This window comes from Falco cherrug, chromosome 6, assembly GCF_023634085.1.
Source record: "Falco cherrug isolate bFalChe1 chromosome 6, bFalChe1.pri, whole genome shotgun sequence".
Taxonomy (NCBI): domain Eukaryota; kingdom Metazoa; phylum Chordata; class Aves; order Falconiformes; family Falconidae; genus Falco; species Falco cherrug.
Genome location: NC_073702.1, coordinates 55,232,247 through 55,251,500, shown reverse-complemented (window position 1 = coordinate 55,251,500; position 19,254 = coordinate 55,232,247). Strand labels below are relative to the sequence as shown.

Sequence of the window (19,254 nt, the reverse complement as noted above, 5' to 3'; positions counted from 1 at the left end):
TATAATATGCATGGAATTTAAAAGAAAAAGTAAATCATCAAATACCATTACACCTACTTAGGAATGAGAGAAAGCTGTCCAATGCTAGAATGATGCCAGACAGCATGTGCCAAAGCCAAGGTGTAGCTACAACTCATCTCAGAATAAGACTGGTGACATGCTGTGAAGTCAAACAGCTGGAATGGGTAACCAACCCACTCTGTCTCTGACGTCAAGCTGGGACTGTTGATAACGCTCACAATGCGATCATGAAGAACAATCCAGTATGGCTCCTGGAAAAAACAGAAAGTTGGAAATGCTTCTGAAAAGAACACCACCTAAGACAATGCTTCCTCAACTCTTTTTTTACTATTTTTTTCCACTTTTTTTACTATCTTTTTTCAATACTACTATTTAATTTTTAAAATGTTTTAAACTACATGGTGGCTTATACCCCTGTCTGACAAACATAAAAATTAAGAAGCACAATACAGAAAGCATCCGTGGTAGTGGATGTAGCACACTCAAACGTGTGGCACTATCAAGACATGTTTCACTAATTTAGTTATTTAGGTAGCTAACATACAGGTAGTTAACATAAAGGTCTCCAAAAGAAGCAGAGCAGAGGCAAAAAACCTTAATGAAAGGAGACTGATAATTTTCTGAGTGAAGGCACAAACAGATGTGATGGAAAAAGGTAGATGGAAAATCCAACATGGAAAAAGCAAACAACAAAAAGATACAAAAGCCAAAAGAACAGAGATGAAGATGCAAAGAAACAAGAATGATAGTCAGCAGTATTATGAAAATAATAAGGATTAAATCCTTATTGTTTTTTTTTTCCATGTTGGGTTTCTTCCAAGAAAAGAAATCATTTTGTTGTGGAAGAGAAGTCATGAAGAAAGGATAACTGTTGCACATAAAAGCAACAGGTAACAGGATCAAAATTACTCAGGCAGTCCTAGTCCGGTACCAAGTGATACACAAACTCTAATACTGCACACATTTGCTTTTGAACTCTTAAGCACATCTCACTGATGTGATTTAAGAGATACACGATGTGCAAGTGCAAGCATTAATAGAAAATTAGCTTTGCAACAGAACCCTTACAGATCTCTTTTTACTTCATAGATCCAGTTCTCAATACTACAAACTTGGCATTTAACTGTGTTTTTAAATAGGAGTGATTTACCTCTTTTGATTCTAGCCTCAAAACGTAAAAATCTGGTCAATTTTTCTATGCTGGAGGAGAAGTTTCTCAGACATGCAAGCAGCCTTCTGATATATAGCTCTATGCAGATTCTACAGACGTTGGCTATAAGTTTTTACAATATACTGTATAAAGATGATAGACCTTACATGGAAGAGGAGATATTTTTTTTTTAGTGTTAAAATATAACATATTGACTCACTGGTAGGGCTGTGATAATTAGTCCAATTGCATTCATCCAAGCTGTGATATTCTCTCTTGGCACCAGGGGCTGACTAGAGACAGAGAAAAAGAAAAGAAATGCTCTGAAATTCACAATTGCACTTTGTGCTTCTGGTGCACCTAAAGACCCAATGCAAAGAATACTTCTCAAGTTGAGATAACCATAAAACCACATACAGGTACTTAGGAGAGCAAACAGACAGTATAAATGCCACTCTGATGTTGCTTTCAAAACTTTGTTCAGGCATGATTTTCTGTTAGTAGCATGTTTTCTTCAAAAGCTGTTATCACATTGTTCTTCCTGCCAAACAGGCTTCAGTGCTTGAGGGTGGCTTGTCCCTTTATTGACTTCCTCCCTCCATGTGCTCCAAATAGAGCTAGCAATAATACATTACTAAGCTGAATGAAGCCAAAATCAAATAATTTCAGTTTGTCATTGCTCAAAGATGGCATTTGTTCACTGCAAGAATATTAGGTCCTTTCATTTCAGCTCTTTTCACAGTGGCTGAGCAAGAAACAGGTCAAATAAATGCATCATGACAAAAGGCTAGCCTTGGCACACCACTCTGTTTCAAAGTACCTCTCATTTTACATTAGCATCAGGAGGATTCAGAGTCCTGCCAATGCTTCCTGCCCCTTCCTTTGCATTCAAAGATGCTGTGATATTAACTGATGAAATGTCCTCCTCCCAGCACAGCTGAAAGGACAACACACTATTTCCAGCCTCTCTGCCACTGAACCCACTGGGTAAGTTCTTAGTGTATGTGAGGTCTTCCCTCTATCTTTTAAGGTGATCAAGCCAAATCAACTGCTCCTGAAGCACACAATCCACTACAGCACTGAAATCCAACACAATTTTTCTGCTTGATCCCTATAGCCTTGTTTGTCCTTAAAAACCACTTTTCTCTATAAACTTAAAAGTTTTTATACTTAATTAAAACCTTAAAAAAACCCTAAGAAAATTAGTATCACAGAGTACCTTAGCAATCTCTAATTATGTATCATATATTGTAGAAAACAATTTCAGAGCACCACATACCTCTTCAGCACAACATTCAGTAGTGCATTGCCTACATCCTTCCCTGGAACAGCCAGAGCCATAAGCTCAACACACGTAACATGGAGAGCATGGGCAGCTGGGTTAGGAAACTCGTTGAACCTCCAGTCACAATTTGGAAACGGACCGGGTGATTTGCCTGCCATAGGTGACTGATTAAGGAAAAAAAAAGCTGCCCCAACATAGACTAGTGTAAGCAGCACGCTGCTTAAAAATATATGTATACATATCACTCATACTAAGTAAAATTGAAAGGTAAGTTACCAAGAGCAAATAAAACAACCGCATTTCATACAACTAGAGACATATGGACAAAAGGATGAATACAAGGCAACGTATATATAAAATACAAGACACTGAATCACTGAAGGATTGCATGCATACATAGCTATAAATATACTACACACACAAGGTCATGCAGAGGATAAATTTTGCCAGTTAAGAGGTGGAACAAAACAACACCAACCACCTCACTCACCATCTGCTTCCAAGACAAGAAAATAAAAATAACAAGAAATTTCTATTTTGCATAATCTGAAACAATTAATTTGCTTTAGTATAAGATCATCTAGCAGACTTCTAGGGTGACAGTTCAAGCAAAATGAGCACCTGCTTTGTCTCTGAAAATATTCCACTTTGCCAACCAAGACTAATTCATGTGAGCTACAGATAGAAGTGATCTCAAAACACAGTTAACATTTGCATAAGCAACCCTGCAACCCCACAAAAGCAGGGATTTATATAATTTTAGCTTTCTTTAGAGAGACCTAAAAAACTTCTTTGAAGTTACAAATAAAAGGCAAATTCAGGAAGTGGAGTGAAGAAAGACGTATCGAGAAAGTTGGTCAACTCCCATAACACTGACCCAGAAAGAAGACAACATCCAGGGAGATTCCACTAGTGCTGTTCTCTAGAATATAGCTGCATGGGTTCACCAGCTATTTACACAGGAAATGACATCAGCTGTAGTCATAACTGTAAAAACTAAAAGGAAGGCAGCAATTAAGAAAATGTAAGTTTGTGTTAGAAATATAACTTCTAGTTTCTCCCTCCTAAAAACTAGAATCTCAGCAGCTGCTAACAGCACATATACCGATCTTCAACTAGACACAGCTAGTTATATACCATCTTAAACATGGCACTGCTTACAATATTTTTTTTCTTAGTAATATTGATAATGGCATTAGAAAAAAGTAACCTAATTTTCTACATGTTTTTAATAATCATACTTTGTATCAAGCTGATTTTATGTGGCAATTAGAATTCAATTCAGAATGCATAAACATCAGTATTTGTACTTGTAAGTGATGCATTAAAAGTGAAATATTTATACAGCTGTACTGTACTTTGCTTTTGCAATATCTTTTAAGATGTTTTTACTAGGGCTGCACAGTCCTTGTGTAGAAAATAAAGTACACTGAAGTCATCTAATATGAACTTAGACTGATATATGCAGCTAAAGATGGACTCCAAGCTTTATTTCACATCTGAACAGACAGAAATTGAGAGCTTTGTATTTTGATGAAATGAAGCTATATGGCATTGGCACAGCTTAACATGAACTTGAAGAAGGATATTGTCTACTAGTCTTCCAATGAGCTTGCAATAGTAAGTGTCATCAGGAATCCACGGATTGTCTTCTCGGGCATTCATAGCACATTTGAGGTAAGTATCACTTAGACACCAGCCTAATGGGCGATTATCTTTGAGAGAGCCAATTATGGCATGAACAAGTTTTCTCTTGAGGTTTGTGCGCTCTCTGAGATGCCTCTCATAATAGTGAAGAGTGTTGTACAGGTAAGTCACTGGACGGTCTGCCAAGAAAAGGAAAACAACAAAAAACAGAAATAACTTCTAGCAGCACTGTTTATGGTGGCAATTAAAATAAGAGCTCTACAGGATTACACTGCATGTATTTAAAAACTGCACATGGAGTTGATTCATGCTCATTATTTCACTATACAACACTAATTTTCCTTTGTCTTGTACATACACTTTAATGTGTATGCAGAAGGGCAGAAGTCAAGCAAAGAAAGTCATTATTACTAACAGATCATATCCTAATGATAATACTAATATATCTGTAAATTAAACAGTCTAAATCTTCTCTTCATATAAAAGTTAGTAAATGGGAAGAATCCAGGAATGAATTCACAATAAGGAAAGAACATCGTAAATTGTCTGGGCGTAACAAAGCAATGACATCTATACAAAAACTTACTATAATAAGTGCAGTTACAGAAGTGTTAAAAAAAACAGGTTATTTGAATCTTAAACAAGAATAGATGAAGGAACAGCTTTTTAGATGTTTCAGTCTTGGTATCAGAAAGATTGTTAGGACACAGGTCCACATGCTTACTACTAGAAGGAAATGAAAGGGAAATTTGTGAAGGAAGCATGAATTAGTAAAAGCTACCTGAATAAAAGCAAATTCACTGTTGGTAGGCTGAAATTCATTATTGTGAAGCGAATGTACTTCTCTATATGCAGGGCTTAGAAAATAGGAAAGGATTAAAAACTGCTGAGCTAGTAGATGATTATCATGAAGAAGAGAATGATCACAACAGGAATAAAAGTATACATTCACAAATAACTTACCATGGAATTTGTATAAACCTCCCAGATGATCCAATAAAGTTTCTAGTGATTTGGACACTGGAAGCAATTCCAGGAATCTATGGATTACGATGTCAAACACTGGCAGAAAGCGCAGGCATACATTTCCAAAATAAATTGGTAGGTACTGGGGCTGGATCTGAACTGGGGGATTGACTTGCTCTGCCAAACCTTCAAAATACAGCTTTTCAGGATATTTCTGGAGGGAAAGAAATCCAAGAAAATCAAAAGCTCTCTCCTTAAAAGCAGTGCATTAAACATTCAGCATCTACATTACTTTAAAAAGACACTTCATAACCCTCATTATCATATATGAACGAGTGAGACCATTTCACTTAGACTAGTAGATAACTTTTTCAGAAAAAAAGAAAAACAAAGTTTCACCACCACTCAAAGCAGGTGTAAGAGAACATTAAGCATCCCAAAGCAAAGCTGAAAGCAGCCAGTGCTTAAGTGTCCTTGTCAACAACTTTAAGAGAAAACTTAGGGGAAATCAGCACTACTGAAAGTTCATCATTCATCATATACTGAATCAGAACACTGAGAAATAATATGCATGTAATAACTCCCTGGGAATGAATTGCAGTGCACGCAAATGCCAGATGATTACAGCTGAAGGCTGAACTTACAGTGTTTTACCTGTGACTGAAATTTCTATATGCCACAGTGTCTCTAGTAACTGTGCAGCCATGTCAGAGCACTTCCCAGCCTAATATAATCTGCCTCCCTGCTACCCTTACACTTCGAGACACTGTACAGCTACAGCAGAGGGCTAATACAGACCGAAGAGCTTCTGGATCAGAACTAGATTGTATGTGTTCAGCTACATGAGAGTTTGCTTCTACCTGTTTCATCTCAGTGATTATTTATCTTTTTACAGAACACTCCATTGGTAGGTACATCCTTTTCCAGGCAGCAGAAGCCACCATGTTTACAGCAGCATTAAAATCTCAGCACTTCACTTCCCTAACATAACAGAGTATCATGTTCTTGCCACACAGGACATGGAAGAAGCTTTAATAATTACAAGAAAATGTCAGTTTAACTATTGTTACAGCCATAAAACAACAGAAGGAAATACCCTCTCCCTGATGCACAAAAACTGTTCTAAATGAATTTCAGCAAACCTAAGAAATTTCAGAAAGATGAGATTTAGATGAGGAAGAATGAATCTCCAGACAACTTTTCAGCTGCTTCTGTCTTTGAATATCACTGCATTATAATTTTAACATTATTACATAATCAGTGATTATTTTTTTAATAGATATCAGCCCAAGTAAATTACAACTTACTAAGTAACTTCAAAAATTGACAGAGCTGTCTTGTCATTTACAAGATAAAAGACTCTGTGGCTGATCTCAACACCACAGAAAGTATTAGAGTAAAGGAATTTTCTTAGCTTTGTTACCTTGTGATAACTCATATGCTTCGTATGCCAGTCATTCTGCAGCCAGTGCTCCGGAGAATTCTCCTTCACAAAATCACTCACTCTGTTTCGAAAATCATTAGGCTTCAGTAACAGTAATTGAATTATGAAGTAACAGACTTGAGCTTCATTTCCTTCATGACTACGCATAGCCTTAAACAAAATGGATCAGAAAACATGGAATTACAGTTGATGCTGCTGTCAACTTTATAACCTTTTTGGCTAGCAAACTCAGCTGCGCATCTGGTACAGCCACACGCAAATTCACACTGAACATTCAGTCTTTCAACTCTATGTTTCAAGTGAAGTCACAGAACAGAGGCAGGTTCAATCATCTATGAAAAGTATCCATAATCATATTTTTTTACTCCATAGGCAGAAAGTCTTACAAACTCCCCAGCGATAGCACATTCTTCAAGAATTCAGGCTTTTAGCTGTCAGATCTTTTACTGAAAATAACTGATTAATGATAATTAAGTTAAGGTTGCTTCAAAATTCTGGCCATCTGACATGTTTAGACTTCAGTTTGAAAACCAAACTAAAATTCAACCAAAAAGCCATGTATTTTAAAATCTCATTTTAATGTATGTAAAGTATAATTACTGAAGGAAACCTTAATTCTCTCTAGGTAAACTCTGCTTTATATTGTAGGATAACCTGGAAAGACAAAGAATACCATTTCTCTCCTATTTTTCTGATGCAACAGGCTGAATGCTAAGCAAAGGATGCATACTCTAATGGATACAAGATTTTCCATTTGCTTTTGAATCATGGTCAGAAATTGTAAAATCACAGAATCGTTTCGGTTGGAAAAGACCTTTAAGATCACAGAGTCCATCTGTTAACACAGCACTGCCAAGTCCACCACTAAACCCTGGCCCTAAGTGCCACATCTACACCTCCAGGGATGGTGATTCTACCACCTCCCTGGGCAGCCTGTTCCAACGCTTGACCACCCTTTCCGTGAAAAAATGTTCCTAATATCCAATCTAAACCTCCTGGTGCAACTAGAGGCCGTTTCCTCTTGTCCTGGCGCTAGTTATCTGGGAGATGAGACCCACCCCCACCTGCCTACAACCTCCTTACAGGCAGCTGTAGAGAGCAATAAGGTCCCCCCTGAGCCTCCTCCTCTCCAGGCTGAAGAACCCCAGCGCCCTCAGCCGCTCCTCAGAAGACTTGTGCTCCAGACCCTTCGGCAGCTTCGTTGTTCTTCTGTGGACACACTCGGGTACCTCTGCGTCCTCTTGCAGTGAGGACCCCAAAACTGAACACAGGATTTGAGGTGCGGCCTCACCAGTGCCGAGTACAGGGGGACAATCATTTCCCTAGTCCTGCTGGTCACAGGATTTCTGATACAGGCCAGGATGCTGTTGGCCTTCTTGGCCACCTGGGCACACTGCTGGCTCATTTTCAGCCGGCTGTTGACCAACAGCCCCAGGTCCTTTTCTGCTGGGCAGCTTTCCAGCCACTCTTCCCCAAGCCTGTAGCATTGCATGGGATTGTTGTGACCCAAGTGCAGGACCCTTCACTCAGCCTTGTTGAACCTCATACAACTGGCCTTGGCCCATCGGTCCAGATCCCTCTCTAGAGCCTAAATAATTGCATAGCTCTGAGGTCAGAGACCGAAAGCACTAATAACGACATTTAATGACACCAGTTCAATGGCTGTCATTAAATAACCAAAAAGCTTCCGCTGAAGGACTGAGAGAACTGTAAGTCTTCAAGTTTTATGTTGCTTACAGAAAACTATTATTTTACTTCATTATTCGGTTAGTAAAGAGTCACTATTTAAAACTAACGCATTTTTAAAAAAGATTGCTCCTACAAAAGTGACTCAGCAGACTCTGTGTGAAAAACTGGCATCTTATCTTCTAAGGCGATACTTACCAAACACAGTATCAACCTATCCAGTGTCACAATGTTGTATTTCCACACCATGTCATTGAGAATCTCAATACATTTATTGAGCTGCTGGCCTCCTGCAGAGGTAGAGAATTCATACACCAAGAAATCTGCAAATGTCCTGACATGTGCCACCAGAGCTCTGGCCCCAATTCTTTCTAACACTCTAACAAGGAAGAAAAAAAAAAGCAACAAGCAATTGTTACTGTTCTTACTACATTTTTAGCTGGTCTATTTTTAGTTAGTGGGTTTTAATACAATTGTCTTTTTAAAAAAAACAACAAACAAACGAAAAAAAACCCCCACAACCCCCCTCCCTTTATTAAATGAACTGAAGAAAATTCCAAAGCAAAGCAAGAAGTCCTTAGAGCAACAGAATTCCAGTCTGGTTACTAATCAAAAGAAATGCTTCAAGCACACCAATTCTTATGTATCATATTCTGCCCAGAACCCATGCTTTAGTTATGCGTTTTTAATTATACACCTCTTAGGACAATCTTCTGCAACTCAACTTTCCATAGCATTAAAATAATGGTATTTCCTTATTGCACAGAGAAGTAACACATGTTATCATAAATAAAAGACCTAAGAAGGACTGAAAACAAAGCATCTATCACGGCTGGAGGTGATGCTGTTACTACTGAGAACAAGTAAAAATACTGTAGGACTACTAATCCTATAGTAAGTTTTCATCTTAATCCAACATTTGTTTTAAAAAAACAATTATTTGGCCTTTATTCATCTACAAGGTGAAATAAAGAAACACTTTATATTTTCTGTTTACTATTTCACATTGCCTGAAACACTGCCATTACAAGTAACATGCTTAAATCACACCTCATAGCCTTGTCTTTTACCAGGAAGAATATACACTGCAGATCACTGTGTGGTGCAACCAGTCTTCAACACTGCACAATTATGATGATATGCTTGCTAATACCTAGCTCCCCTCCTTTTTCCCATGTTTTGCATTAATAAAAAAATGTACAAATCAAGCTGTTAATGTACAAAGCGTAAGTCTCAGAACACGGCATGTTGCTGTAGTAACTTTGAAACGGCACATCTTTTAAGCTCACCTGTAGCCAATTTGATTAATGTGATCAGTGTCTAACAACATCTTCCACAGAAGACAAAGGAAAAGTGGGGGTGAACCTTGCATAGAAAAGTGTGTGATTATATCATTCTCATTGGTCATAGACTTCCACTTTCGGTATTCTTCTTCCACATTCTTCTTCAAGTTAAAACGGCTTTCCTGAGGTACATTATTCTGCTTGAAGAATACCTGAAATAAAGTAGGCTTTTCTGTGACTGAGTGCCTAGAAAAAAACATTCGCACAAGCAAACTTTTGCCTTATGAGTTCCTACTTCCCTGTTACAATACAACCTACTAGACAGTGCTGTTGCTTCACCATGACACCACAGTGATTTGTCGCTAACAAAGCTACATGACAAACTGCCACAAGAAAAAAGGCTCCTCTGACTTTTGTAGTTTTTTTAAAAGATCCGATTTACCTTCCACCAGAATTATCAGTTGGCCAAACCTGGCCTTAGAATACTCAAAGTTAATACATTTCTGAAGAAATAGCAATGTTACAATCATGCTGCATTTTTTTAGGGACTTGAGATTAATGTAGTCTGGACAGGACAAGAATCTCATCAACTACCAAAAGGCAAAGGATCTCATTAAGAGAATATATTCTTTGTATTTCCAATTATAAAATCATCAGTTTGAAACTATTACCTGCAGAGGAGCTGGAAAACAGCTTAGTGTATGTGATGCCCAGTTATGGGGAGTAAAACTCATGATAGTCTGCAATATATCCTTGCACCAAGTTCCCTGAATTGAATCAGAGCCTGTAAAAAAGTCTAGAAAATGGATTAACGATATTACAATTTCACATTTAAAAAACATTTCTTATTGGTATTCCTTTTTATGCTATTAACAATAAAAAATATTTTTAGGTTCTGAGCTAGAAATAAAGCAATCATGATTTAAAATTTTATATTTAATTTCCTGTCATGACAGTAAGACAAGCTTTTGCTGATTAACTGATCAGACTTTAAAAAAAAATCCTCAGGAAGATAATGATGATGAAATTGCCAGATGCCATTTTATATTGCTTTAAAAAGTCTGCTCAGCAGTACCTTTCCCAATTAAGCTGTGGAAATAAAACAGAAGCCTCATCCCCCTAACCCCAGTGTCAACAATGTTAAAGGTTGAGCAAAGGTTAACAAATAAAAAAAATCTAAAACAAAGAAGCCCTTTCCCTTTCAAACCACCTCCACCAGTTTTCAGTTGTTTTAACCCTCCAGCAAGGCTCCAGACTAGAACCATAAAAAAGGAGAGAAAACATCCCCCTCAAAGCTAATAAAAACCTGACCCATGTCATTGCACATTGTTAAAACATTTGAACACCCACCAAAAGCTTCCCCCTCTCCCTTCCCCAAGAAAGCAAACCAACAATCACACAAATTTTTCTTAAAGGTATTCTCTATAGGGGGTGGATTCCACATGAGCAACATAACTTGCTGTGAACATTCCTTTTTTTTTTTAAGGCATTTTTTTTAACGGCATGTATCAGTAATCAATCCAAACATTTAAATTTAAAATAATGAAACAAACTACAACAGTAATAAAAAAAACCTAGTCACACTGTATCTTTGTATAAAAATAAATTTCTAAACAACATCTGATTTCACTATTGCTATAATAATAGCTTTTTGCCTAAAAATAAGTAATTGGAAATTAAATTTACACTTTTTTTCAAAACCAGAAGAATAAGGCATGTGGTTTATGACTTGGTCATTTCCATGATATTCTCTTAAACAGTATTTTAGAGAAATGGCTTGACCACAGATTTCACTTAGACATTATCTCACAGTACTGCCATTACCTGTCACATGTGTTGCCCTTGCTAGAGTTAAGATCAAAGCCCTGTTGAGTTCCTCTGATTCTGCTGAAAGAACTGTTTTGGGATCACTGAGGAATCGTGTAAACTGTGGTTGGACTTCTGAGCTGCCCAACGCTGTGATTAGCCTTAGAGCAGTACTCTCCACACTGAAAGAAGGAAACAGTCCAGTTAGCAAATAATGCTCATATTGCTGCTTTTAAGATTAAAAAAAATACCTATTTTTCCTTTATCTTCTGCTTTAAATAATACAAAAATATTTTTTTTTGAAAGCGATGCTCTTAACTGTTTTGAAAAGTTTACTTTTTCCGCTGTTAAATAGTTGATAAAAAATTATTAAAAGTACTTTATTTTCAAATAAACCTCTCAAAAGTTGATTTAGTGAAAATTCCAGGTGCAGGGCCCCTGAAAAAGGGTCTTGAGTCTCTCCAATTTAGAGCCCCCCACCTTTTTGCTATCTTTTGAACATCGCCATCTAAACAAGGATACACAGGTATGTATGCAACAGATTAAAAAGGCACAAATAATGCATGGGAAGTGTCAAAGCTAACTATCACCTTGAAGCAGACAGCGCTAAATTGTCCTCATTGAAGAAGTGAGAAAGTACTGCTTTTGATTAAAAGCAGTTTATTTTCTAGTGCTCTAGTTGGAAGTGCTTTTTACACCAGGTAGTTTGAAGTAATTTCAAAGACTTTCATAATATTGTGGTTTTGAAATGCCAGAGCCATAGGTTAAATTTACTCCAATCTAGCTGCATGCGGTGCTTACCAAAAGTCACTGCTTAACATCCATATTTCACAGACTAAGATGACAGAAAAAGACTTAGGTGAACAAAAAGAGCAAGACGTTGAATTCAAGGAGAACCTTGTCTTTACTTGTTCTCTCTACTCTTGATAAAGGATAACCAGCTGAGCAATTTGAATTTGGACTAAAAAATTACTATGTAATTAGACTTCCTTGACATGAACTGATAATAATGAGGTTGCTCTATCTCCAACACATACCCTCACAAGAAGTATTCTGCTCTTGTGAGTGACTGGATGCACTTACCCTCAACTTTTCTACAACCAGCCACAGATTCTACATACAAACTGAATCTCATACCCTTCAACTTTGTTAATACTAAGCTAAAGTCAAAGCTCTTCCCTACAATTTTCTGCATATCAACTCTAGATCTTCTTTAATCAGCTTTTCTGTCTTTCTTGTATCCAAATTAGTCATGGTTTTATGCATGGTTTACACTGATCTAAGACCATACGATGGAAGCAGTAATACTTTTTTCTCCATTCAGGTACACGTATAGCGACCACAGGTTTGCTCCAACTCCTTTAAAGCTACAGGATAAATCAGATTATTTCTCTGATCTTACTGAAATTTGACTTCACTAAAGAATTAAGTGGAACCAGCTTAACTCTTGAAATTGAATTAAACATCCTCTACAGGAGTAAGCAAGTGCAGTCTGACTGGCAGACAAGCCAATCACTGTGACTACAAGTAGCAGACATTCCCTTTATCTCCAGTGCAAGAAGCTCAACAATTTTCTGACACTTCCTGACATGACTGTTCTGGTGTGCATTCCTGTGTTTTGACCCATGACACTGCTGCCATGTCTGTGGAAGAGGCTGCCTCATGCAATTCTGGGGAGTACTACCACTACTATCTGAAATGTGACCTGCTGAGATACAATTTAGCCAAAAAACAATTGAGCCACAGAACTGAGAAGTATTTAGGTCCCATTTAAACATAGTTCTCACACAGCTTTCCACATATGAGGAAGAAGGAATCTGATAATACAGTTAAATATAGCAATCATCACTCACCACAGATGAAGCTGGTTCTGATTAGTTTGTGGCACAGCAGCCAAGGAATGAAGATGGCTGAGCAGCTGAACTCTGTAATGAGGCTGGATGTGGTGCATCCGATAGCTAAACATTTCCAGCAGAGTATGCAAAATACCCCATGCATGAGACTTGAACACTGTTGGCAGGAGCTGACCTTATGAAAATGAGTTTGTAAAGTAAGTTTTCCAAGTGATTACACTTTAAAATACAAAGTTTTTTAAATAAAGTTTTGTACAGAATACACTGTGGATAGACAGTTATATTAGGCTGCAACATAGATATTTGATTTGAAAACTGTGTTAACTCCAAAAAGGGTGTGTGCAAGTGCTGTCTGAAGATGCTGTGAACATGTAGAGCTCAGTAACTTCTTACATGAACATATACAGCAGCCATGCAAATTATTTTAACAAGTGCAATTAAGCATCGTTTGCATCTCATTAAGTAACTTCGCTTATGATTTTCCTTTAAAAGCACATTTTTGCACAACACAGCATAACTAGGAAGGTCCTGACAATAGAAGTGAAGGCATAAAGGGACAGCAGCACACTCATCTGAAAATTATTGTAGCATTATGATAATTATTACAATTTCTTTTATATTAAAATAATTTATACATGTATTCAACATGTTGCATCATTAGATCTTAATTTTTACTATGGACTCTAGTTGCCAATGAAAGAAAATGCTACTGAACAAAAGGAAGTGGGAAAAAAAGAGAAGAAAAAACCAAGGTTTTCTTCCTTACTGATAAAGCCTTTGATGCCCAAGGACTCTATTTCCATATAAACCAAGAGGCGACTATAGGTTTCCACAAGAGCAGGAGCCAAGGCCACACTAGATTTTGCATGTGCCAACTTGATTACCCTTGTAGCTATGCTATGAATCAGGCTGAGGAGAGAAAGTATTTTTCAATTAAAAACAATAACTTGAAAGTTAAGAAATTTATTAAGTACAATAGATCTATACATGACATGTCCAGAGACAGAAAAGGTTTCCTGATGATAATTATCTACACACAGATTCACAGGTTAAATAAAAAAACTAGCTGCATACTGTACCTCATTTTGGCATGAACAGTGAGTGAGTCCAATAGGTTCATTGGCAAGGGGGTAATAGACCCTGATGCCATACAATTAGTCCCTGGAAGAGGTATTCTCATGTTGCCATTTCCATAAATAGTCTCTACGAGTACACCCATTGGCAAAGTGAAACACTCTGAATTGGTTGAGTAAGCATTGCACAACAAGGCAATCTTGTAGTCATTCATCTGTAAGCTTTTATTTCTTAAACTCTGTTGCAAAAACCTGAGTGACAAAGAGATTAAACATTAGGTAGAAAGAAACAAGAAAAAGAACACACATGCATTCCAGGAGTACAGCCACAGTAACCCCACTCAAAATTCCATTGTAATATAGTAGAAAACCCCAAATATTTATTAATTGCACCACATCAAAATGACTATGCCACAGTTTCACTATGTTACAATTTTCCTATATCAGAGAAACGCCTCAGCAGAAAAATGTACTTTAAAAATCACCCTTCCAGACAAAATTTTACCCAATGTGCTGCTTACCCACATTTCCATACAGCAGCATCATAAAACAAAACTGTCAAATTACTTTCAGGTGCTCCCTCAGTAAAAAAGACTTATTAGTCTGAGATGTAATATATTACTTCCATTATCTGTACGATAACAGCATTTCACTTTTTATGAAATATTTTGACTTTGAGCTTTCTTTTTGAATTACTTTATTCCTTTGATAACCCTTAGACAGTTTGTGATCACACAATACATTCTGAATACAGACAGACTTGGAGCTTTCTATTCCATTATGTCTTGAGACAAATAAAACCACAACGAAACCCCCAAAACTCACTCATGATGAAGTTTAAGAGAATGAGGAATGGGAATCTGTAACTTGGAGTTGTCACTATGGGCCTTCCGATTCAGATGAATCCAAATACAGGTCATTGCAAAAGCATGAGTTGACTGGGGTTTGTTAATATCAGGTACAGGAATACACTAAAGAAAGAACACATGAATGTGACATATTGCATATATTAATGAACAAAACCCCAACTTAGATAGCCAGAATTCACAAAGTCAAGTTTCCTTTTTTCTGACTTGGAACACCATAAGCAAAGTATTTAAAGAACAGATTCTACCCTCAGCTGTGTGTGCAACTCTAAATCAAGAGCTCTGGAAGACACCTGGAACTCAGTAATTTGGAAAAAAACCCAAAGCAAAAAAATTAAGACCTCAGAAAATGGAAGCTCACCCTTAGAGTATCCAAATTCAAGACATACATAGTTGCGAAGCATATACTTTTACTCTCAGCCTCACACTTACACATTATTCCAAAATCAGTTATGGTATGTGCGTCTATAGTAGGTAGTCAGTGGTTCGCCAGTATTTTCTGAAAAATCTAACTTGTCTAGCATCACCATCATACTTAAAAGATTAATACACTTCCTATGAAAAGGAACAGATACACCCCAAAACTCAAAAGGTTTTGGCTACAGAGTCAGATATGTTACTGCCACCGGAAAAGGTACACTGGCTCTCTCCTTTGGCCAGCATCCACATTTCTTTCCCTTTGGTACAGTTACTACTGCACAGGCACCACTGGCAGCACAAGTAAGACAGCAGCAACACATAATCAAGGGAACAGCAAGACAGATCCTCTTAAGAACAAGAGCCATAGATAACATTTAAACTGCTTATTTAATTGAATCCTCAGAAATGCCCTAGTCCTACAGACATTTTAAACAAGTGTAACTTAGAGCCCACCACTACAGTTAAATAGTCCTGTCACTCTTCCCATATTTTGTGCTGAGAAAAGGAATTACAAGCTCATGAAACTAACTGTACTGAAGAATTTCTGTGGGTCAAAACTAACTTAAGAGGCGGAACAAATTGCTACATGTCAGTTTGGTACACCAAACATTTGTGTTTATACATCTACTGACCCAAAAGAGAAGGCAATATGACAACAGCAAGCAACCAGGACTTCATGCTGACAATGCTGTCACAATGGAAGTTTAAGAACTTCCTCTAACTCCCTCTTCCTCAGGAACCTGTGTTCTAGAGGAATGTACAAAGCACAACTAGCATTTGATTTGCTACCACAGAATGAATTTTAAGGAACCATGAATACAACACCGATTTAAAGTGTCTTGGTCAGTTCTTTGCACCTTAAAGCGTGTCACAGTGTATTATTCTGTTACAGTTACAGATTTAACAATACAATTCTGTACTATTCTTTAATAGTATCCTCAGTGCTTTAACAAGCTCTTCCAAACCTTAGTCACACCAAAATCAAGGAAAAGATGTTAACAGAAGTCTTTTTTGCCCCTAAAACCATTGCACAAATGCGGTTACTGGAAAAACACAGCTAGAAAATCCTGAAAGTCTTCATTTAATTATGAAGTCTCTGTCCAACTATGCAGCAACTGCTATTGGCATATGGGTCTCAAGTTGCATTAAAAATAAAACTTTTAATTTCAGAGAGAAAACTTACTTCTTTCTCAGGATACAGGAGGTCAAAAAGCTTCATAACTGGGAGGAAATCTGCCAGTGCATTCTTCTGAATGCTGCCAGAGATGAACTGGAGTAGCACCCACATCAGATGGTCTCTTCCTTTAATGAGACCACGGCCTGCCAACTGTCAAAAACACTCAGTAACAGACAAATATTGCATGAAGAAAAATCGCTGCAAAGATTCCTATGAAAGTAGAAGGGCAGACTAAAACAGTTCCAGACAAGACTACCGGGAATTGTGTAACAGGGCTTAGGCAGAAATGCATGTTGTATTTTCAGAAAGATGGCAAACAGGTGCATTAGTTGAAACAGAGAAACAGACTCCAGGAGGGCCACAACAATTACAGGTAAGATTTAAAATGTGTTTACCTCTTGAGGATCACCATTTTGAAAAAGTACCAACTCTTAAATATCGGACTTAAATTGTCACCTTGTAGCCCAGTACAGTATTGTCATTGCTAGCAGGCAGCCAGGGTCTATATTAGCTCTATAAAGAAAGTCTCAATCAGAACAACTTGGGCTTGCTTCATCTGGGCCCACCTGGGTTTATTTTTTTGTAGTTAACCTCTTTATCTGTAACAATTCTCTATTAACCAGTACTCTAATCTTATCTATCTTGCTTTAGGTTTAGATCATATTTATGCAACTGTGTTGTATAGCATCTATTGGTTCAATGGTTCATTAACAGTAATTAAAGGAATGCAACCCTGGTAAAACTAATTTCAGGGATAACTAAACAAGCAGAGAATTAGAATGCCTCACAAGTGAAACGTAACATATATAGTAAATTCTGATGTAACATGGAACTGTGGACAAATGAAGATGGAACAATGTGTAGTCCATGTTAGAAATTGTATCTAAATAGCTACAAGCTGATCCTATAGTGAAGAGAAAGAACACCCCTTTCCTACCATCGATGCCATACTTTCAGTGAAGGGCTCAGGATGTTCCTGACTTACTGTAGCCCCTCCTCGCCTTTCTTATGGAGGACTGGCACCACCACCCTTAGAAGTCAAAAACACTGAACACCAGAGAAAAGGGTAAATGCTAGGAAGTGTATAGTTTTAATGGAATTATTATTAGGAAGTAATAATAACTTTGGACTGTGACTGCCAGTATGACTGTAATTGGACACATGATCTTTGAGTAAACTGATTAGAGAAGCAAGTTCTTGCATCCATTTACATGGCATGTTTCATTAGCTCATAAACTGAACAGGGCATTTGGTCTGTTTGAAGCTTGGCTGTAAACTGAATGCAACAGCACAGTACCCTGATCTTCTGAATTATGCCAGTTTATCTCCTTATTCTAGTTACTAGCACATTTTGAATCAACATGTAATGTAACATCCTGTAACTGAATATACTAGAAACAGACCTAGCTCACCAGCAATGCAACTTGAGAATTTGACTTACTTCTACAAAGCACAACAATCAAAAATTTAATTCTTACGTATAAGGTACTTATCGCAGGTGTAAGTGCCTTTTTTAAAAACGTCTTTTGTTTTGTTTTTAAAATCTCTCTTACCACCTGGGAGTGATACAAACAATTTACCTTTTGATGGAGTGACAGGACCATATGAGGAAAACTTGCAAACTGAAAGAGCACAAAGAAAATGAGCTGGCTGGAGAGATGCTGCCACAGAAGCTGACTGGTTCCACCATCATCAAACTTCTCTTCAGTCTCAGACCGTTCCATGGCATACACCACAAGATCCACCAGCTGGTCCTCCAGCACAGGGCAGCGCTGCTTGTGCTGTAAGGCAGAGATCAGATACAGTATTCCAAAAGCCTTGCCACTAACTTCAGAATTTCTACAGTTGCAGTTACAGTACAGTATTTTGACAGAAGGCTGGGAAGCATGAAATGAAGTCTGAACTTAAGTTAAGGATAAGCCAGTGTATTAAAGCTGCACTATGTTACAGGTCACAATGATTTTTACATTTTATCACACACTACATAATTCTCTATTCAGTTCCAAAACACAGATCGTCAACGTGCAAATAAAATCTGAGGATTTTGCTTTTGTTTTTTTAATAAATTCACGCAGAATGTTATTTCTCTGATCTTACATTCATGGAAAACAAAGTCCATTCTTTTAACGCACTGGTGGGGGTTCTTTCATTTGTTTTGGGGTTTATTTGTTGGGTTTTTTTCCTCCTTCCTTCTTTTCTCCTTTAAGTCAATTTCAAAAGTAGGGATCACCATACAGAAGATGTATCAATTACACCACCAAACCCAGAGGCAACATCCCAATACATGATAGAGGTGTTCAATGACTATTCTCTTTTTCACTCTCATTTTGGGCTCCCCTACAACCAGCAGCAGAATCAAGATTTGGTTAATACCCCTACAGTTAGGTGCTGTCCTCCTGACACAGTGCCACCTGGTACAAGATCACAGACTTCAAAATTAATCTGATAGAAGTGGTATGTTCTACAGCCTGTGAATAGAACAAAAACTACATATCATAGTGACGAGCTCTTCAGAGGTTAGATTTAGACTGCCACAATCTCCACAGAGAGATATGGAAACACAGGCATCATTTAAAA

General features: G+C 37.5%; 1 protein-coding gene across 2 annotated transcripts in view; it reads right to left on the bottom strand.

Moving 5' to 3' along the window:
* MED23 (mediator complex subunit 23) overlaps positions 1-19,254 on the bottom strand; it is a 40,382-nt gene that overhangs the window by 4,794 nt on the left and 16,334 nt on the right. For both annotated transcript variants that reach the window (XM_005432841.4, XM_005432842.4), the window contains 16 exons: positions 18,258-18,458; positions 16,684-16,827; positions 15,040-15,185; positions 14,221-14,466; positions 13,908-14,050; positions 13,142-13,316; positions 11,307-11,470; positions 10,154-10,278; positions 9,489-9,694; positions 8,398-8,578; positions 6,493-6,663; positions 5,067-5,283; positions 4,046-4,282; positions 2,451-2,616; positions 1,392-1,464; positions 58-272 (listed from right to left, as the gene is read on the bottom strand). In XM_005432841.4, the coding sequence (XP_005432898.1) occupies positions 58-272; positions 1,392-1,464; positions 2,451-2,616; positions 4,046-4,282; positions 5,067-5,283; positions 6,493-6,663; positions 8,398-8,578; positions 9,489-9,694; positions 10,154-10,278; positions 11,307-11,470; positions 13,142-13,316; positions 13,908-14,050; positions 14,221-14,466; positions 15,040-15,185; positions 16,684-16,827; positions 18,258-18,458 (2,810 nt within the window). The remainder of the gene's footprint in view (positions 1-57; positions 273-1,391; positions 1,465-2,450; positions 2,617-4,045; positions 4,283-5,066; positions 5,284-6,492; positions 6,664-8,397; positions 8,579-9,488; positions 9,695-10,153; positions 10,279-11,306; positions 11,471-13,141; positions 13,317-13,907; positions 14,051-14,220; positions 14,467-15,039; positions 15,186-16,683; positions 16,828-18,257; positions 18,459-19,254) is intronic.